General features: G+C 33.8%; 1 protein-coding gene across 6 annotated transcripts in view; it reads left to right on the plus strand.

Annotated features, from left to right (window-relative positions):
- Window positions 1–22,794, plus strand: part of ADK (adenosine kinase) — a 458,470-nt gene that overhangs the window by 371,206 nt on the left and 64,470 nt on the right. For 5 of the 6 annotated variants that reach the window (XM_081073615.1, XM_081073618.1, XM_081073616.1 and 2 more), the window contains 2 exons: window positions 1,959–1,994; window positions 10,490–10,604. In XM_081073615.1, the coding sequence (XP_080929741.1) occupies window positions 1,959–1,994; window positions 10,490–10,604 (151 nt within the window). The remainder of the gene's footprint in view (window positions 1–1,958; window positions 1,995–10,489; window positions 10,605–22,794) is intronic. The other variant, XM_081073620.1, reaches the window with a different exon arrangement.

The following is a 22,794-nucleotide window of genomic DNA, read 5'->3' on the forward strand; positions in this document are numbered from 1 at the left end:
AAGAGGCTAACCTTGCTTGCATCTGTGCTTCTCTAGTGAACAGCCTGAGGAGCTGTACTTTCAGCTTATCACTTTCTGTTAACTTCAGTGTTCAGCTGTAGTCATCTGTTTCAACCTTTTTGAACCCTCGAAATGGTTCTTGAAATCTATATGTTATTAGTATATTGGACCATAAGTACATAAATACTTTCTTTCCCAGTGTTTTCTTTCACATAGATCGGACCCAAATTTGTGCTGGAGACATTCTGCCTTGTACTTTCTGCCTTACATGGTTTGGTGCAGCAGTCCTTTTAGTTGAGTTGGATCTGCTTACTACTCGGGCTCAAATCCCATCCTTCTATTAATATCTCTTGGCAAAGATAATTTTGGAGGAATGTAAGTTAAGATGTAGAGGCTCTTGACAGTTGTCTGCAGTTTTTTTCATTTGCAAGAGAGAAGTGGAGTTGAAAAGTAATATTGCCTCCATTTTCTGTATCAGTCCTGAAATTAAAATTTGTGCACAAAGCAGAGTAAAGAAAGGGAAAGGATTTGTTTGCACGGATGTGTTTTTGTCATTTGATAGCCTGTTATATGGGCATTAGGGTATATAATAATGGTCATCATGTTGTACCATTAAGATATTTAATACGTAGAAAAACATTGTATATTAAAATGTTTAACTATATTTTTTTATGTTCAACTTTTATTACCCTGTCATCTTATATCAAAGACAAATAGGGGTTTGTTTGGACTATTATAATAATTTTCAAACAGACAAAGTAGAAATACTGAATACATCTACATTTAATAGTTAACATTTTGCCATTTTTGCTTAATCACTTTTTTAAAAAGAATTCTAAAGTATATTACATATATCATGCCATTTTATCCCTAAATATTTCATGATTAACCCTAAAATTTGAGGACTTTTTTAACAAATGGATAATTTTTAATATTATCTAATTCCCATTTCATATTCAAATTTCTCCAGTTGTCTCCAAAATGTTTTTTGGTTTTTTTTTATAGCTGTTTTGTTCAAAACAGGATCCAGTTAAGGTGTGTGCATTGCCTTTGGTCATTTTTCCCCTCCCCACTTTATCGTGACATTGACTTATCGAAGAGACCAAGCTACCTATCTTGTAGAATATCCTACCTTATGGGTTGGTCCATTTGTTTTCTCAGTGTATTGTTGAACTTATCCTCCTATCCTCTATGTTTCCTGTAGACTGCAAGTTCTTGAATTAAAGTTTTGATTAATTCATTTTTTAAATTTTGGGTCAGAAAACTTTATAGGAGATGCTGTGTCCTTTAGACTGCGTCATAAAAGAAGGCGCAGAATATTTGGTGATCCCACTATTAATGATAATCAATGACAGGATCGATTGCTGGGTGAAGGTGATGACAGCTTGATCCTTCCATTATAAAGTTATACTTGGCTCCCTGTGACCAGCATGTAATCTGTGATATTTTGATTCTGTGGAATACCCAGTTCCCCATCATCTTTTCACCTGATGAATTTAACATCTATTGATGATCCTTGCCTGAATAAATTTCATTAGAGATTACAAAATGGTGATTTTTCTGAATCTATACATTTACTAGCAGACATTCTTCTCTATAGAAGAGCTTTCTGAAAGATTGTTTTAATTAAAAACATAACACCAGCATGTTCCCTAGTTTTCAAATGATTGTCTTTCTTTGTTGGGGTCAAAACACCTGAACTCACTGTGACAGCTACAGTAAAAACATGCACTACATCTTCTTTATTCCAACTTGTGAAGTGTGTTGACATTATGCTGCCCTTTTTTTTTTTTATGCCAAGGGGAAAAAAATCCTTTCTGGTGTAAGCATAAAAATTGAACTATGTGGATATATTGAGATAATTGTGTAAAAAGAAGACTGTTGGAATGAGTTTCAAATGGATTATTTCTTCATTACCTAGCACTTTATAATTAACTGTTCTTTTTTTTTTATTTCAGGAAGCTGCCACTTTTGCTAGAGAGCAAGGCTTTGAGGTGAGTTAACCCACAATTGCACACTAAACAGATCCTAAAGGTTTTTTTCTAGCTGATAATGAAGTTCTTTTGGACAGTGATTGATGTGCTATTATACTCTCAGAGCCTCGCAGCAGTTGCCATGGAAACTTGGCAGTCGTCATGGTTTCTTTGTTCTGCTAGCACAGTGTTATGACGCACTCTGCTAGGTCTGCACCCAACATCGCCTACAGATGTTATTTATTGAATTTTGAAAAGCCTCTTGGGAAGCCAAGAGGTTGGGCACGGTTTCAAGCTGCCTCTGCAGATATGGGGCCTGTCAGTTTGTTCAGTTAAAAAGCTACCTCATTAGCTGCATTACATTTCATAAGGATTCACTGCTAAAGCAGTGGTGGAGCAAGACTAAATAGTGAAATACAATGTCTTTTAAATAATTTCAATCTTACCACATGTAGATTATCATTATGCAAATTAATCTCCAAAAGGTTGTACTTAACAATTGTTAGGAACTGATTAATTTAAATCCTGCTCATATAAACTTCCTGTTTGAATCCTTTTTTTTTTTCAGTGAAGGGAGACAGTATTAAAACATAAATTTTCTGAAACTAAATATCAATAATTGGCTTTAATTTCCAGGTCCTGATTGTGTTTTTCTGATAAAAGTGTTATTCTGTCAAAAATCAAAACTCCATGTGGTTTTTGTTGGCAAAATTGAGATAACACATCAGACCCTGGTTTTATCTATAGAATATCATCTTCCAATTGATTGTTAGAAAACACTGAACCCAGATTAATTAACAGAATTAGCTGAATTTATGATTTTTATGATTATCATATTTATTGAGCCAGAACTATGTAGAATGCTGTGTTCTGTACCTCAGTTTGATGTGTTGCACATAGTAATTTTTAAAAATGTAATTTCACTAAGCTGAATATAGAAACTTTTTATTTCCCTACTCCGTATTGTCTACCATCTAGAGAAGCTATGAGCATTGATTGGATATATTAGCAAGCTCACTTTGAACTCTTTAGAGAAAGGTGTATGAATTGTGATGGAACTAATTAAATATACTAAAGGCAGATTCATTATCGAACAACAAAGTAATACATGTGCATGTTATCTCTGTCATGGGACTTGACAACCATGGAGCTTCTTCTTCTTGGAGAAAGACAGTGAACATGTGGTATTCTATTCTCAAGGTCCTATGACAAAAACATATCAGCGTAGGAAAACTTGCCTCGTAATACTTAATTTTTGGAAACTGATAATTTCTTGGGAATTTTCTTCTTTATTACTGCATGTATTCCCATGAATAAAGGGTTGAGTCACATGTAGAAGGAATAAAGATTTCCAAGTATTTATTTATCTAATTTAAGTTTTGCTTTGTAATTTCCTAAACTGGCAGTTGAGGTACAGGACTAAATGTAATCAGGGTAATATTCAATTTAAAAGACAGTGTTTTGATCATGAAAATATAAGTAAATTTTTTCAGTCATGTTTTAAAGTTTCGCCGAAGTTAAATTTTAATATTGATATTCTCTGTTGTTACATCAAAATTCTCCAGATAAAAGCTTATAGAACATAAATTTGTATCCTATTTTCTGTGCTAACATAAAAAAATGTAATTTGGATCTAGAAAGTAACCAATTTTGTAGATGCTTAGAAATATAACATGTTACATAACAAGTGATCATGATTCTGTAGTAGTAGATAATAATTTTTTTAAATAGTTTATTAAGACTGACTAATTCATGCTTTTATTTCCCCTTGAACTACATGCTTTGAATGTGCCTGGTTTAAATTCAGTCTTAGTAACCAACTACTTTTTCTATTTTCTACTAACTAGCACCATATTAACCTTTCCATTAATTTTTCCTTATTGATTCTAGAATTTCTTTTTACCATAAATCTGCCATAATTGATGATAGCATATAAACTAAGTGGTGATGGTTATAATAGTATACCTTATTACCTCCTGACATAGCAAAACTCTTCTGTTGGTGATGTTGACAGTGATCTGTTAGATTGCATAAAGCGCACAGCATCTTGATGTGTCCCTTCCTGGGGTCCCTAAGTATTATGAACCTGGCAGAATATATAAGAGCCATGAGTAGAGTAGCCTCTTAACAAGTAAATATTGTTTTATTAACCTTATTTATTTATCAGCCTTATTAACAAGTAAATATTGTTAATAAAATATAATCCAAGCATAGACTGATATCTACAGAAATTCAATGATTTTTAAATGCCACTGTTCTTTTGTTTGTTTTAGTTCATTAGACAGTTCTATGAAAACATAAGTTTGAAACTTAGTATTCTAAAGAATCAAACAAAGGGGTGTCCGGTTAACTCAGTTAGCTCAGAGCGTGGTGCCACTAACACCCAGGTTGCTGGTTCGATCCCCAGGTGGGCCACTGTGAGCTGTGTGCCCTCCTTTAAAAAAAAGAATCAAACAAAAGTAAATCCCTTTATCTTAACCATTCAAGGTCTATGGAAGGGTGTCAGTGCTCTCAAGTTTAGTGTGATGAACTAGACAAAATCTGCATTTTGTCAACTCCCAACTTAAATTTTACCTCTAAATTCGGGGCATGGATTAAAGGAAGGAATTGAAAAGATTTAAAAGAAAGGAAAGGTGAGCAATTTTTTCTTCCCACCAGCTCCGCAGTCCTACCCTCATTTTCTGTTTTAAATCCCAATCAGTTCCCAAAGCCACTGAGTATTGCCACTAGTGATCTGTCTGCTAATAGACCAATCCAGATGCCTCTAAAAATAACCAGTGTTTATTCGTCAGGAAGTACCCTCTGTGGCATTGTTTATGATATCCTCGTTAGCTTCTCTGCAAATTTTAGATAATCTTTCTTTTTTAAAAAAAGCTTTAATCTTTAAAATGAATTGGGCAATTTTCAGTAAGAAGAGGCAGCTTAGGAGGGCACTGGAAAAGGAGATAAAAACTGAAGCTGGGCAGAGCACAAAGCAGAAGAGAGGTTTTTTTATATATATATAGGTGATAGAAAATTGCATAGTGCCTGATTTAAATGACAGACCTGCTAAGAATTTAAAATGACAATTCTTGGGATAAAAAAAGTTTCATGAGGCCTTTTATTATTCTGGAAAATCAGTTCAGACTGCAATGTGTTTTTAAATCGACCTTATCTTGAACTGAACTGATTAAAGGTTTGTATTTTTAGTAACTAAATAAAAATAGGTACTTAAAAAAAGCATGTTTCATTATGAAGCCTTGTAAAAGCTATATTAAAAATTGATTTAAATTAAAGTGAAGAAAATACTTCCAAAACCTAAATACAAATATTTTTTGTATTTTCATTCTCTGTGCAATAGAGTATATGCCAAGTGATGAAGACAATTCATCATTTGATCTCTACTGGATCATTTATTCCTTTTCACTCTGAGCAACACATTTTAATTTCCTTGTTTTGTATGTCTAAGATATAATACTTCTGACTATAGAACAAATTCCTTTGCCATTTTCCATCCAGAGAATCGCAAACTTGTCTTCTTTCTCTGACCAATAATGACTCTATCATCTTATAACACTAAGAGAAAGAAGTATTGAATTATGCTATCCAATATGGCATCCACTGGCCACATGTGGCTTAATTTAAATTAAAATTAAGTACAATTTGAAATTCAGTTCCTCAGTCTCACAAGTGCACTATAGCTGCTGAAGGTAGGAACTACCATCGTGAGCAGTGCAGATAGAAACGTCTGCACCATCACGGAGAGGTTGATCAGTCCTGGATAGAAAGTCCACAGAGCATATTCAGTACCTGTCGATTCCCAAAGAATTCTTCCAGATTTTTCTGAGATTCTTTACGTTCCTCACAAATGTAAAGAATGCAGTGACTATCAGCCCGACTTTCTGTCACTAAGATACTAAGTAAGGTCCTACTGGCTAAGAGAGCACCGTGCTGCTTAGAGGACAGTTTTAAAACAGTTAGATTAAGGGACACAGTCGAGATAGTCTTCTAATTCTCTTCATTTAATTATTTATTCATTCAAAAAAGTATTTACTGTGTATTAGCTATGACCTCACACTTTGATAGACCCTGAAAACTAAATAGAAATGACCAGAGAGTGTACTAGGAAAGAGAATGTGGGAGGGGTTCCTATTTTGGATACGATGGCCGTGTAATAACTCTATGAGGAAATAAAACTTGAAAAATACAATTATCTAGCCATGACAGAAAAAAAGCAAAACAATCAAACAGGGAAACAAATTTCAAGCAAAGGGAACAAGAGTACAAAGGCCTCCAAACATGGAGGCGCATAATGTACAATGTACTCCCAGAACTGACAGCCAGCCAGTGTGACTGGAGCAGAGTGAGTGAGCAGGAAGGGAGTCTGAGATAAGACTAGAAAGTGGCACATCACATGCACATCATAATTATGACGGGAGTTTCTTTTTGGAAAACAAAACAGTGTAGCATGGTTCAGTGGGGCACCACAGTTGGTATTCTGTAGGGGTAGGTGGACTGGATAGCATTGTTTCACATTTGTATCACCAACTTGTTAAAAATGGAAGAGAGAATACCCTTTCATTCAGAAGACAATGCTGAATTTAAGATGTGTGATCACCAGTGACAATAAAAGCATAATTTGATATTTATGAAATGCTTCATAGTTTTTCAGCATTTCAATACATTTAATATTCACACAAACCTTTGAGGGTCGGGAGGGCAAGTACTGCCATGTCAGTTCAACAGATAGAAAAAAGTAGGCTACGTGACTTGTGCAAGGTCACACAGCTAATATAATGGAGCCGGAACCTGAGCTCAGCTCTCTAAGTTCACTCCTCTTTACTATAGAAACTACACATCTTTCTCTTTCACATTCTAATGTGTTGGCAGAGGAGATTAGATTTCCAAGTGACCTTGGAAAATGAGAAGTGTCTTGAAATTGAAAAAAAACCCTGAAATTCACTAGGGTAAAACACAAGCCAGAATAATGAAGAAAAAAACAGCAAACTTAAATACAGGATCGGCAATGACTTGTGAATGTGGCAGAAAAATGATTTCGGATAAACATGGTATAGTTTTATGATAACAACAGAAAGCACACTGCTCAAGTTCATGGAAGTAGTATAAGCTGTGGGTAGCCTGGGATAATGGTGAGGAATGTAATCCCTGGAGTGGGTGCTGGACCTGGCTTCACCAACTAGTATATTTATGACCTTAGGAAGTTACTTCACCTCTCCATGACTCAGTTTCTTCATCTGTAACATGAAGATGTAGTTATAGTACCTACTGCCTAGAGTAGCTGAGATTTAATGAGTACTTTAGAGCTGTAGACATGGCTTATAGCTACATTGTATGAGCTTTCTTCTACTTCTCCTCCCACCTTTTCTTTTACTCCTTCCTTATTGGAGACCACAATTGAATTCTCAGTACTGAAAACTCTTGAGGCTCTTTCTGAAGATTCGTGGGCAACCTCAGGATGTGATAGTTTGGGACAGTCATTAAAATGATTGTCATTAGAAGAAAGATATTAATATTTATTAAGTACTTAGGATGTGCTAAACATTGCATTAACCTCTTTCAGTCACCTTATCCTCCTTCATCCCCACAACAATTACTATTAACTTTTTATTTTGAAACATTTTAGACTTAGAAAATTCGCAAAAATAATAGTTCCCAGATACCTTTCTCTTAACTTCCCCTAATCTTAACCTCTTACATAACCAAAGTATAGTGATCAAACACAGGAAACTCACATTGGTACAATACAAACAAACTGAACTTCGGTCTTTATTCTGATTTCATCAGTCTTTCTCCTAATTTCCTTTTTCTCTTCCAGAATCGAATCCGTTGGCATTTGTTTGTCATGTCTCCTTACTCTCTTCCCATCTGCAACAGTTTCTCACTTTCCTTGTTCATGATCTTGATACTTTTGAAGAGTACTTGTCAGTCATTTTGTAGATTGTCCCTCAATTTGGGTTTGCCCGATATTTTCTCATAATTAAGTTGAGTTTATGCATTTTTGCCAGAAATACCACAGAAGTGATGTGCCCTTCTCAGTGCATCGTCTCAGTGACATACAGGATGTCCCCGTGTCTTGTTGTTGCTGATGTTTACCTTGATCACTGGGTTAAGGCAGTGTTTGCAGTTTATCCTCTGTCAAGTGACTAATTTCCCAGTGTAGTTAATAAATATCTTAGGGGCGATAATGTAGGACTATGCAAATATCCTATTTCTCCCACTAAATTTTAACATCACTAAAGTTGATCACGTAGGTCAAGTGACACCTGTTAACTTTCTTAATTATTATGCCTTTTGTAATGAATAAGTATCTTAGGGGGAGATACTTGTACTTTGGGACTATGCAAATACCATGATTATCTTCAAGTTTTTGCCCATTAATTTTAGCATACTTCTCTCCCAACATCTTTTACCATAAATCTTTTCTTAGTATTATAGATGAGGAAATGGAGCCTCAGAGAGTTTTATTTACCTGCTCAAGGTACACAAATCCAAGTGTGTCATACTCTAAATCCCTTGTAATGTCATCATTCTGTTAAGATATATTAGCCCAGGTATAAGGGAGAAGAAATCTGACAGGGGGCAGGGGTGACTGCCAAACTAGAAATATGTACGTAACTTCGGGAAGACAAAATTGAGGTTTTAAGAAAAGTTTTTATACTAGATGGGGATCAACCACTGAAGGCAAAGCAATGCCTCCCGAAGGCACATGAGAAATTTGGATTTGTTGCTCACTGCCAGTTATCCTGGAGGGAAAGAAAGGTTTTCTATGAATTGGGGATGTGGATACAAATAGAATAAAGTGTAACCATCTGCAAAGATTTATGTTGTATATTTGGGAAGTTTATTTCAATCTTGAATTGCCAGTTTTATAAGATTTAATTTGAGACATACGAAAGATTTCCTTGATTAGGTGACCAAAGCTCCATAAAAAAACATATCTTCCCACAGAGTTGGTAGAAGATAATAGTGGAATCTCATTCTTAATTTATTCCTTATACCACCTTGAAGAAAGACCTCTATTTAAAAAGCATCCAGTACATGCATAAGATGTTGCTCCCAAGATGATAAAGTGAATCTATTCCTGGAGTTTGCCTCTTATCTTTATTAAATATGAACTGTACTCAATCATAAGCAAAAATCCTACAGTAGTAAAAATATATGTGTGGTAAGGAGGGTGGGAGAATATATGTGAGGCATTTTCATTAAATGTATACATTTATTTGAGAGAATGAAGACATTATTATATGGCAATTTTTTGGTCCTTTCATCTGTAACTAGTCGTTTCTGTTTTTTCTTTCTTTTTTTTAAATTAAATTTAGTGGGGTGACAATTTCTTTTTTGTTTGTTTTAACTAGTCATTTCTAAGAGTGTTTCTCCAAAACTGAGGGCATTGTATCCGAGTGCAAGCTTAGTTCTGTTTTAAAATGAACAACCAAAAGTGAAATAGTCAGCATGTTTGAAAGGTCAGCAGCAATGGCCTACCACAAGTGGCTATTCTTTTCAGAAGCAACAGTCCTCTGGAATTATTGTGTTAGGTGTAGTAGAAGCTCAGCTTCATACATCCTCTGTAATTTCTTAAGTATTTAGGAAACAAGCAGCATGAGTATTTCACTAACGGTTGTCATACCAATTAACTTCCTGATGCCACTCAGATCCATTTCCCCTCTGGTATGTGTTTTCCTCTCCATAACTTTTTGAGACTTTGCACAGTAGTACTACGAAGTCCTAACCAACAAACAAAAACTGTGGGCAGTTTTAGCGGCCCATTGAATTCAGACATGAATTTTCAAGTTATCCAAAATCAGTGAAAACATGATTCTAAACATCCTACCAATAGCTTAGGAGTTAGACTTCAAGTCAAAAACATTTATGATATAAAACTTCATGGCCTGTGTGATACGAATAACAACATCAGGGTTTCTAGAATTAATTTGAACTTTAACTTTATCTTTTAAAAAAGTCTGTAGGAAACGGTTAGTATCTCTTTCATTTTAGTTCTTTGAAAAATTTGGCATGATAACAACTGTATTATTTCTGGAGTCAGCATAATTACGCTCTGTAAACCTAAAATAATTCAGCATTTTTCTTTTTACAAATCTTTTATTGGAAATTTGAGAACTAACTGGATGTTTGCTGATATTAAGACATTATTGTTTATTTTTTAAAATATGATAATAGTTATGTGGTTGTGTTTAAGTTGTCTTTCAGGGATACATACTAAAACATTTACAGACGACAATATATAGTATCTGGGAATTGCTTCAAAATAATATGAAAGGTGGGTGGATGAGGGTGTAGATGAAATAAGATACATCATAAATTTAGAATGGTTACAGTTTGATGGTGGGCTCCTTGAAAGTTATTGTACTATTCTATTTACTTTTGTATGTGGTTAAAATTTTTAAATAATAACTCTTATTTTGAACATAAGAAGCTAAATCTTTAATCTACTAATAATTGCTTTATTAATACAGTTTTGAGTTTCATTTGTTTTCTTTCTTTCTTTCTATTAATAGACTGATGACATTAAAGAGATAGCCAAAAGGACACAAGCTCTGCCAAAGGTGAACTCAAAGAGGCAGCGAGTCGTGGTTTTCACCCAAGGGAGTGAAGACACTATAATGGCTACAGGTATATGTGATAACTGTGTGATTAAGTATTTGTAACAAAATTCTGAATTCTTTCTATTGTAATTTGCTTAAAACAATGTCCTTTTTTTCTTCTTTTTACCACCTTCATTCATTTTGCTCACACACACATACATACAAAACTGCCACTGGCAATTACCAATCTGTTCTCTGTATCTAAGAGTTTCGGTCTTTTTTAGATTCCACATGCAAGTGAGATCATACATTATTTGTCCTGCACACACGTGTGTGTGTGTGTGTGTGTGTGTGTGTATCACATTTTCTTTATCTATTCATCCATCAAATGGACCACTTAGTTTGGCTATTGTAAATAATGCTGCAGTGAACATGAGGGTGCAGGCATTTTGAGTTAGTGTTGTCATTTCCTTCAAATAAATACCCAGACTTGGAATTGCTGGATCATATGGTAGTTCCATTTTTAATTTGTTGAGGAAACTCCGTACTGTTTTCCATATTTGGTGCACCAATTTATATTTCCACCAACAGTGCACAAAGGTTCTATGTCCTTGCCAATACTTATTTCTTGTCTTTTTGATGATAGCCACTGAATAGGTGAGAGGTGATATGTCATTGTGGCTTTGATTTGCATTTCCCTAATGATTAGTGATGTTGAGCACCTTTGCATGTATTTATTGGCCATTTGCATGTCTTCTTTGGGAAAATGTCCATTCAGCTCTGTCCATTTTTTAATTGGATTTTTGTTGTTATTGAGTTGTATGAGTTCTTCATATATCTTGGATAGTAGCCCCTTATTAGACATATGATTTGCAAATATTTTCTCCCATTCCATACGTTGACTTTTCATTTTGTTGGTGGTTTCCTTTGCTGTACAGAAGTTTTTTCTAGTTTAATGTACTCCCAACTTGTTTATTTTTGCTTTTGTGGCCTTTGTTTGTGGTGTCAAATAAAAAAACACACACAAATTGTTGCCAAACCAATGTCAGGGAACTTCCCCCCCACCCCCCACCATTTGTTCTTTTAAGAGTTTTATGGTTTCAAGTCTTATTTTTAAGGCTTTAATCCATTTTGAGGTGATTTTTGTTGTAAGATAGTGGCCCAGTTTCATTCTCTTTTTATGGCTGTCCAGTTTTTCCCACCACCATTTATTGAAGAAACTATTCTTTCATCATTGTGTATATTCATGGCTCCTTTTTCATAAATCAATTGACCATATGTGTGTGGGTTTATTTCTGGGCCTTCTGTGTTGTTCCATTGATCTCTTTGTGTCTGTTTTTATGTGAGTACCATGCTGTTTTGATTACCATATCTTGTGATATAGTTTGAAATCTATATTAGATGCCTCCAAACTTGTTCTTCTTTTTCAAGATTGCTTTGGCTTTTCAGGGTCTTTTGTGATTCCATGTAAAGTTTAGGACTGTTTGTCCTATTTCTATGAAAATGTACCTTTTACAGTTTTTTATTTTAATAAATATACCTACCTTCTATCACAATAGAAAAGATTTCATTTTCACGAAGATGATTTACGAAAATTCAGTTGAGTAAATCCACTTTGTTTTAATATATTTACTTTGATATTTTGGAAATATTATCAGTCTAGAAATGTCTGTCCTGAAAAAGAAAATACATTTTATTTACCAAATACCTGTGTCGAATAAAATTGGTTTATCTAACCATGAACAAATAAAATCTAGAACTTCCTCAGTTTTAAGTCTTAAGAAGGAGAACTTTGGCTTCTGTTTTTACTCAGCCATCTGTTTTATAGCACTCAGAGAATAGGCATTTCATCTAGTCAACAAACATTTTATAGATTAAGATGATTAATATTGTCAATACAATGCTACCTACCATTAAAGCTAAAACACAAATCTTTTAATTTAAGATTAAACCAATCGCATAATTAATGATTATCAACAGTAGCAATTATTACATTTGTATTTATTCAATACTCTGCTGAACACTGAAAGTTAAGAGATGAGTCTTAAAGATCTAACTCGAAAATAAAATTAACATATATCAATATATGAATACAAGGAAGTATAATTATACTTCTTAATTATTGATGCAGACTGTATGGGTTGTATTGAATCAGAGAAGAAAATCAATAAAGTTTGAAGGAAGATGTTAGAGTGGATATGCAGTAAATTTTTGTTGAATTAAATATATAAGGTTGAAAAGGGTCAAAGCAATCATTGTCAGATTTTGGGGAGTAGGGACCCTAGAATTAATCCATTCCAACTGTCTTATTTTAGAATTGTCAAAAGCAAGATTCAGAAATTTACTTCAAAAATATTCGTTTCAAAATAATTCAGTTAGTGGTGAATAGTGAAGTGGGGTTATAGATGAAATGAAATTGTGGAAATTGGGTAATAGGTATCGGGGGGGTGGTCATTATGTTATTACCTCCACTTGTATATATGTTTAAATTTTTTCATAATTAAAGTATAAAGAACAGAAAGAAAGAGAAGTGAAAATTAAATTTTCAAATAAGCTTCAGAGATAGTAAGTGGTTTTCCCAAAATACATTGATATCTTTGCTCAGCCTTGAATTCTAGAAAGGAGGGCAATCTAGTCAGAGGATCATGTGAGCAAAGGCACCAGGTACTGTATAATGTTTTATTGTTGTGACAGGAAAAGCCATGTTGTTAATTTGTACAAGAGAGAAAAGAAATAAGTCATGAAAAGATATCCCTGCGTTGAGAGCTATCTGAATTGCTGTCTTCCTATAGTACGTGGCCTATGCCTGTGTTAGCAATGAACACCATTTAGAAAAGTGAAAAACATGCAGACTTCTTATCTTATAGGACTGTCGTACTGCCTTCAGATTCGTAAAATGCTATTTGGTTGCTCTTTATGGAGACATTTATTTTAAGGCTTTATTCCAGATACACATATTGTACAAGTGTCTTCCTCATTGTGAATTTGCGCGAATTTCCCCAAATTGAAACCTTTAAAATTAGCCTCCCCTTCCTGTGACTGAGTTTCCTTGTCGACTCATTTTGTTCTTTATTAAATCTATTAAACCATTCTTCGGAATGCTAACCAGCAGGAATTTATTTGAGGAAAGACACTGACTAATCTTTGCTGTTTCTACTATATGAAAATGAACTTAAATTAGAGGATGCACTATATCTGCAATGCATGATAAATACAAGATGGATAGAGAATCTGTTCAGTGGTGTCAGCTACCAAAGCAAACATGATAAATGTTAATGCAGTTTTGAGCCTTGGGATAAGCTATTCAGTGCACAAGCATAGCTGAATCTCTTTGCTATGTTGTTATTCATGGCAGCCAAATAAATGTCAATAATAAAAGAGAATTAAAGATTTTCATTTCCCAGAGGCAATCCTCTAATACGGCTTGATCTTTCATTTCATTTGTAATTCGTTCTCATGTCAGGATGCAATCATTCGCCAGGCTCTGGGTGTCATGTTAAGTCATTTAATAATGATTAAGAACATAAAAATGCTTGGCCTGTGGGGCAATCCACACAAGAGATGCCAATTTGCTATTGTTTTTCCTCCTTTCCTCTTGAATATGGATCAGCTTTTTCCCACCTCCTAGCATTAAAATACTGATGGAAGATGGGAAGGGAAAGTGTCCCTTAATTTACCAAAAGTGACATTCCAGAATGACACAAAGCAGTGCTAACACACTTATTAAAACACTAATTAGAAATCATTGTTCCTTAAACCTCACACTGTAGAGTATTTTAAATGATCACTGCTAAGTTTGTGGCCTTTAGCAATAATATAACGAAATCAGTTTCCTTGGTTTTAATTCTAGAGACCTTTCCCCTTTTCAGATATGGCATCTATAAACCACTTTCTCTTGTTTTATGAATGTAATTCTTTGAATTCCTCTCCTCTAAGTTGCCTGTGAATCTAAAGGCTTTCCCAGTTACCCTGGTTTTTTGGCCGCCGTGATTTCAGTTGGGTGTGCGTCCTCTGTATCCATCAAGCCCAGGGGTTTTGTCACTATCAGTCATTGTTTTCGTTGCTTGCAGGCTAATTGGATTCCAAGCTTTCGGGGCACATGGGGGTTGGGGGGAACTCTGGAAAGTAATGAGTCAGAATCTGGGAATGAAGGACAGGATAGAAAAGATGATTCTGTCCATGTTGATCCTTTTAATAAATGTTGAATGAACTTGTTAGGTATGATGTGAGTCAGGTCAAGGAAATCATTTCTGTGTCTATAAACTTTAGGAAAGTTAAGACTAAAGGTTTTCATTACCTATTGGACAGCAGATACTAATGAGGTCTTCATATAGTAACACTTTATTATATTAGGGATTGTACTGAAAATATTTTATATACGTGTACATATTCATATACACATATACATAATACATACATACATACAAATGTGGAACATATGTCCATAGAAAGTTTATATTTCTCCAAGTTTCTGTATTAAATATATCACTAAATATTGGAAAAACAATAACACTTTTATTCTAAATTGAAAATAATACATTTCACGCAGTGGCTCTTAGGAGGCAATAAGTCCACTGAAGAATAACTGGTAGAATTTTCTGAATACTTTCAGATTTCTTTCTGCGTTGTTTGAGTTATAATTTCGCTGAAAGGGAGAAAATAGATGAGGTCAGAGGTTTTCAACTGGAAGACTGGTGCTATTCTATGAGAATCACCCCGTGGGCTTTTGGTAAATACAGCCCTGCCTTCATTAGAATTCCTTCCCCTCAATCTGATACATCTCTGTAGGAGTATGCAAGTGACACATCCTAGACAAGAGAAGGAGGGTGGAGGAGGCTAGGGGAAGAGAAGTGTAGGGTTGTGTATTTGTGAGCAAGAGCTCCCTTCTGCTGCCTGTCCTTCATCTCTCACTTTGAAAACCATTGAATTAGGTGATCTGATACTGTTGCCTCCAGTTCTATGGTCCTGAGGTATGATGGAAACAGAACAGTAAAAGATGCTTTTAGCAACTGTGCATCATTACTTCCATAAGTCAGGCCTTGATGAACGCTTCTCTTTCCCGATCAATCAGAGTATCAAGGACCCATCCACTATGACAAAAACATCTACATGTTACCTTAAATAGTCTCCCGCCTTTGAGGAGCTTATAATTGAAGATAGTCACATCCTAGTGCCTTTGTCATTTCGTTATAAGTAAATAGGGTTATTGAAGTTACTTGTCTTCCCGTTCCTAAGTCCTTAAAGAAACTTATCACCCCATTTGCTAGTTAAGTTTTCATGTTCTTTGAAAACAGCGCTGTCCATTACTCTATAAGATAAGGTCACTGTGATTTGCGATTCTGGTAGGCATAAAGCACAGAAAGTGCAATAGGAAATGTAAACTCTAAAGGCAAGCAATCTCAGCAGCTGGAAGAATAATGTCAGCACATCATCACAAGTCCTACTGCTACAAAATATTATTATAAATCATTTTGAAAATGTTTTCTCTACTACAGCCAAACCAACTTTAAATGATGATCTTGTTGGCATAGGTTGGTGATGGTGTGGATAGAACAAATTAAATAGCATTCTTTCAGAATGTATGTGTCTGGCATTCATAGAGAAAAGTTCTTACCAGAGGAGATTTTAAAGAATATGTGTTTCTTAACTATGAATGTAAACAACTAGTTATTAACTCATGTTCCATTTTTAGATTTTTGTAACTGCAAATGTCAGTGTTCTTTAATTAGCCAAGTGGTCGAAAATAATTTAGAATAAATTTAATAAAATAATTTAAATAATTAAAATAAAATAAAAATAATTTGAAATAAATGTGGAACAGTCACATTCTTAACAAAATAATATCTGTGGGGCATGGTTTGTATGGTTTAGTGACCTCAGGTCTGTCAAGAAATGAGACGTCTTTCAACTCCTACCTTTCTATCAAAGCTAGAAAATGGAAGACAGCCTACCCTAGGCAATGTTAGCCATATTATAGCATTTATTTCTGAAAAGACCTTTAAGTCAGGTTTATTCAGGGATAGATTACGTATCATAAAAGGCACACATATTTTGCTTAAAAACAATGAACAACCACCATAATCAAAATATAGAATATCTTGCATAATTTTTTTGAAGAATATCTTACATAGTTTTTTTTTTTTTTATGCCTTCAAAATTGGTACTTTTCTTGAAGTGAACACACTGTGTCACTACCACCAGATCAAGAAATGGAACACTTCCAGCACTTTCGAAGCCACCTCTTGGACTCCTCTCCTAATCATGATCCCCACCAAAAGTCACCATTATTTTGGCTACTGCCAACAATTAGTTTTGTCTCTTTTTGAAATAGAATCACCCAGTATATAGACTTTTTATCTTGCTCTATCCCCATCCTTTTTGAGCACTACCTTACTTTTTGACAATATAAGATGCTCTAAGTGCTTGTATTTTCCCTGTCTCAGTCCTGGAATCAACCACTTCCTCAAGTAACCCACTTTCCTTTTATTGGCAAATGTTATTTAGAAACCCAGATCTGGGTGCTAGGAATGCTCATTGCTCTTGAGTCTCCTTACTTCTAGACCATCTTAGTAAATAGATTGACAATATATGTATAGTACGTATAATAGCCCTTACATACGCAGCCATCTACATTTATTTTTGTATCTATCTGTTTATATTCCTGTTTAAAGTTCAAAGTGATACCTTTGATTCCAATCCAACAATACTGTTCATTCTAGTTTTCACCCTTTCCTTATCTATAACTTCTTCCTCTGGCATGGAAGGTCTGGCTCTCATTATCTAAAATATATTTACTTATTTATTCCATCCTAAAGTATTTTTTGAATTGCTTACCCATCCCATTGTGGGAAACGTAGTTTTTTTACTAGAGTACAGTGTTTGCTTATAGTTCTTTTGTCTCTAGCCCTACAATGTCTAGTCAAATACTGTTATCCAAAATAACTTTAGGTTAGTTCTTTTATTTCATGCAGTTTCATACAGCTGTATTCATTTGTAATACAGTTAGATTTATTTGTTAGAGCTTGTATTCCGTTTTCATTTTCTTTCATATCTGGGTTGTTTTTTATAATAAGTAAAATTCACTCTTTATGGTGTCAAGTTCTGTGTGTTTTGACAAATGATTGGATCGTGTAACCACCACCATCATTGTGATACAGAAGAGTTCCATTTTTTAGTTCCAGTTTTCCAAAGTGATGGTATTTCTACTCCCACCAGCAGCATATAGAATGGCTTTTATTGTTCCACATCTTCACCAGCATTGGCTGGTAAATTTTAGCCATTATAGTGGGTATGTACTAGAATCTCATTGTGCTTTTAATTGGAATTTTTCCGTTGTAATGAAGTGGGGCACCTTTTCATCTGCTTATTAGCGTTTGCATATCTTCTTTTGTGAAGTTCCTGTTAAAGTCTTTTGCCCCTATTATATTGTCTTACTGATTTAGAATTCTTTTTACAGTCTACATACAAGTCTTTTGTTAGATAAAGGTATTGCAAATATACTCTCCCACTCTATGGCTTGCCTTGTACTCTCTTTGTGGTATCTTTTGATAAATGAAAGCTCTTAATATAGTCCAATTTATAATATTTTCCCCATATGGGTAGTGCTTTTTGTGTTCTTTTAAAGAAAATCTTTGCATTTCCCAAGCTCATGAAGTTATTTTCCTACTGTTCTCTTTTTCTAAAATTTTTATTTTTACTATTTTCATCTAGATCCATATAGAATTAGAATTAATTTTTATGTATGGTGTGGAGTAGAGGGCATGATCACTTTTTTTCCCATATGAATAATCAGTTGACCCATTATGATTTATTAAAAGGAACATCCTTTACCTAACTGCACCAAATTAACACCTTTGTCACATTTCAGATGACCTTGTATCAGTGAGTCTTTTCCTAAACTATTCTATTCCAATCTTCTTTATATCCTTGTATCAGTTTACACTCTCTTAATTACTTAGTTTATAATCAGTCTTTTTACCTGGTATGGTCCTCCAATTTTGTTCTTCAAGATTGTCCTGGCTTGTCTTGGCCCTTTGCATTTTTACATAAATTCTAGAATGAGCTTGTTGTCATGCCCCCCCAAAAAAATTTTTTTTAGTCTTTACTAGAATTTTTATTCAGGTTATATTGAATCTGCAAATCAATTTAGAGAGAATTGTCATCTTTACAATATTATGTTTTCCAATCCATAGAGTATTTCTCTTTATTAATTTAAGTGGTCTTTAATTTTTCTCAAAATGTTTGTTGTTTTCAGTGTAATGGTCGTGTGTGTGTGTGTGTGTGTGTGTGTGTGTGTGTGTGTGTGATTCTGACTGTCTGTCTGTCTTTGGTAAGATTACTATTACTTGGTTTTTGATGCTATCCATTTTTAAATGGCATTCTTTTAGATTTCAGTTTCTTTTTTTTTTATTGGCATGTAGATTTTTTTATAATGACTTTGTTTTCACTAATTAATTGTAAATTGTGTCTGTTGATTATTTGAATTTTCTATGTATATAATTGTATCATCTGTGTATAGTAACAGTTTCATTTCTTCTTTCCCAGTCCTTTAGTTTTCCTTTCCTTTTCTTACTGCACTAATTGCCACAGTAAAGCACACTGAACAGGAGCACAGTTGAAATGGTTACAGTGAGCGTCTTTGTCTCATTCCCAATCTTAGGTGAAAAAACCATCAAAAAGTATAATGTTTACTATAGTCTATTTGTAGACACTCTTTGTCAGATTAAGGGTGTTTCCTTCCATTCATAGTGTGCTAATATTTTTGTTGCTGTTGTTGTTTTGATCACGAAAGAATATTGAATTGTATGAAATAACTTTTCTGCATCTATTAAGATTATATGATTTTCTTCCCCTTTTTCTTTTAATGTTTGAATTACAGCTTGATTTTGCAATGGTAAACCAGCTTTGCATTCTTAGTATAATCCCAATATAGTCATGATAGTCTGTTAATTTATCATTGCATTTGATTGAATTATATTTTGTTTCAAATTTTTGTATGTTGTGTATGAGAAAGTTTGTAGTTTTCCTTTCTTGTAATGTCCTTATTAGTTTTGGTAGGAACGTTATGATGACCTTATAAAGTGAAAAAGAAAGTGCCTTTTTCTGTTCTGGAAAGTTTTATAAAATGTTATCTATGTAAATATTTGAAAGAACTCATGCATCAGAATAGCTGGGCCTAGAGAATACTTTGTTGAATGATTTTTTCATTATAGTTTCAGCTTCTTCAATTGAATAGGAATGTTCAGTTTTTTCTATTTCTTCTTATGCCAGTTTTTGATAAGTTGTAGTTTTCTAGGAATGTGTCTAATTTGCCTAAATATTCAAATTTATTAGCCTAAAGTTATTGATAATATTCTCTCATCTTCCTAATTACTGTAAGATCTACAGTGATGTTTCATTTTAAATTCATAATCTTGGAATTAAATTTGTATTCTTTCTCTTTACCTCGATCACTCTTTCTAGAGGTTTATTTTAGTTTGGATTTTCCAAGAAGCAGATGCCAAGATGAGGTTAGACATTCAAGAGATTTATTGAAGGAAACACCTGTGAAGGAAAATAAGGTGGGAGCCAGAAGAGACAGGGAGATCTGTTAAATTGTAGTCTGACTACTGGTTTGAAGAGGAAAGGAGAGAAGATTGGGCAGTAAGAGGCTTAGATCGCATTATACTTAAATTTTGACAAGGCCAGTGAGGAGTCCTCAAGCCAAACTTGCCCATCAAGTAAAGCTGCTCACAGTAGCCCACGTCTCTCACGAATAGGTCTCCATAGCATGCCTTCTGTGCTCATGGGAAGCATGGACAGTGGTTTCAGAGCACAGCTGGGACCATCAGTCAGTTGTGCTCCGAATGGTAGATCTGAGAGACACGTTTTTATGGCCACCACAAGGTTTATCAACTTTAATAGTCTTGTAAAGAACCAACTCTGCTGTTCTGTATTGTATGTTTGTATTTTTTTTTAATTTCTGGTATTTACTGTTTTCTTTCTTCTGTGTTCTGTATGTTTAATTTGTAAATTTTGATATCTTAAAATGTTTTCATTATTTTCTATTCCAAATACTTTCTAATTGCTATTGTGATTTCATTTTTAATCCTTAAATTACTTAGAAAGTGTTGCTTAATTTCCAAATATCTGGAGATTTTCTTATTGTGTATGTTTTTGTTTCTGATTTTTTATTTTATTTCATTGTGATTAGATATGCTGAGTGATTTTAATTCTTCAATGTTTGTTGAAATTTTGTCTTCTTGCACACCATATGGTCAACTTTATACATGTTATTTATGCATTTGAAAAGAACATATATGTTGACATTCTTAAATATGGTCTTTGTATGTACTTAAGTTTGTTGTCCATCATTTATACTTTTGATTAGTTTTTGTCTGCTTGTTTTATTGGTCGAGAGAGGTTCATTAAAGTATCCTGCTATGATTGGGCTATGATTGGGATGTGTGTATTTGTCCTTTTGGTTTTGTCAAATTTAGCTTTATGTATTTTAACGCTATCTTAGTACATGTATGTAAGTTTAGAATTCTTATATCTTCCTGATGGATTGAATCTCTTATCATTTTGAGATATCCTTCTTTATCTCTAATAACGCTTCTTGGCTCAGGATCTATTCTATCTATCTATACCAGCTTTCTATTAGTTAGTGTTTACATGGTGTATCTTTTTCCGTCTCTATACTTTCAACTTCCTATATTTGTAAAGACTTTTTTTTTGTGATCAGCTTATAGTTTTTGTTGTTTTTAAATTCATTCTGACAATTCTTATCTTTTAATTAGAGTCCATTTGTATTTAATAAAAATTTATCATGTAATTGGATTTATATCTTACTCTTTTTATTCTGTACATCTCACATGTTTATCTTCTTTTTTGTCTTTTTTTCCTGTTTCTTTTGGATTGATGGAGTATATTTTATTCTCATTTCCTTCTCTTACTAGCCTGGCAATTGTATATCTTTTAAATGTTTGCCCTAAAGATTACAAAATACGTCTTTGACATTAAGTCAAATATAAACTATAACTTTTGCCATTTCTCATACAATTGTAAGATCTTAAAACATTTTCATTCCATTTAAGCCTTCCCACCTTTTGTATTATTATTGTCAGTCACCTTAATTCTACATGTATTTTAATACCTTGTGACAACAAAGTGCTACTATTTTGTGCAGTTGAATTTACTCTTTCCATTGTTTTTCTTTTTTCTTTTTTGCATTTCCATGTTTTCATCTGAATAATTATGAATTATTTTGTAATTTTTCTTCGGCCTAAACAACTTCTTTAGTATTTCACTCCATGTAAGAATGCTCTTGTTTTTTGTTCATTGAAATTATTTTCATTTTGCCTTTCGTTGAATATAGAGCTCTACACTGACTGCTATATTTTTAAAGGTGACCTTTCATTATCTTTTGGGTTCTCTTCTTTTTATTGAGAAGTTAGCTGTTAGTCTTATTCTTGGTCCTTTGAATATAATATTTCCATTTTCTCTGGCTGATGTTTAGAATTTTCTTTGACTTTAACTCTGTTCTTGGTTCTGGTTTTCCTTGTATTTATCCTGCTGGGGGTTTTAGTGCTTCTTAAATCTACGGTTGATGATTCTCATATGTTTTAGAAATTTTTCAGCCATTATCTCTTTACATACTGCATCCCTCTCTTTCCAATTGAGACTAATTATATATATTTTAGGCCTTTTTATTGTGTCCCATATGTCTTCTATACTCTTTTGTATTTTTCACCCTGTTTTTCCCCTCACACTTCAACTTACATGTTTTACACTGACCTGACAGTTAGCTCACTAATCCTTTCTTTTCTGCCTTGTCCAGTCTTCATTTCAACACATCTATGAGTTCTTTATTTCAGCAATCACATATTTCGTTTTCTAAATTATTTGATTTTTTTATTTCAGTTCTGTAGTGTAATCCTCTATTTTGTCATTTATTGTTTTAACATGTTAATCACAGTAATAATAAATTGCATGTCCCAAAACTATAATATCTCAGTTTTATGTGTGTTTGTCTCTTTTTCTTTTGAACTTATTTCTTTGTCTACTTGATAGTTTTCCATTAAATGTTAAACATTGTTCGTAATAAATTTATAGTGTTTCTGTTGGTGATATTGTCTTCTTGTGGAATATACCTAGTGTAAAGATAGATCAAGGACTGAGCCAACTCAAGATTGGGTTGCAGTTTTATAAGGGTCCACCTTTTTTTAATTTGTCCCCAGTCCTATGCTAGCTATAGCTCTCCTGACATTGCAACTGGAATCTTAGGGTATTTACTAGGC

This window comes from Rhinolophus hipposideros, assembly GCF_964194185.1.
Source record: "Rhinolophus hipposideros genome assembly, chromosome: 15".
NCBI lineage: Eukaryota > Metazoa > Chordata > Mammalia > Chiroptera > Rhinolophidae > Rhinolophus > Rhinolophus hipposideros.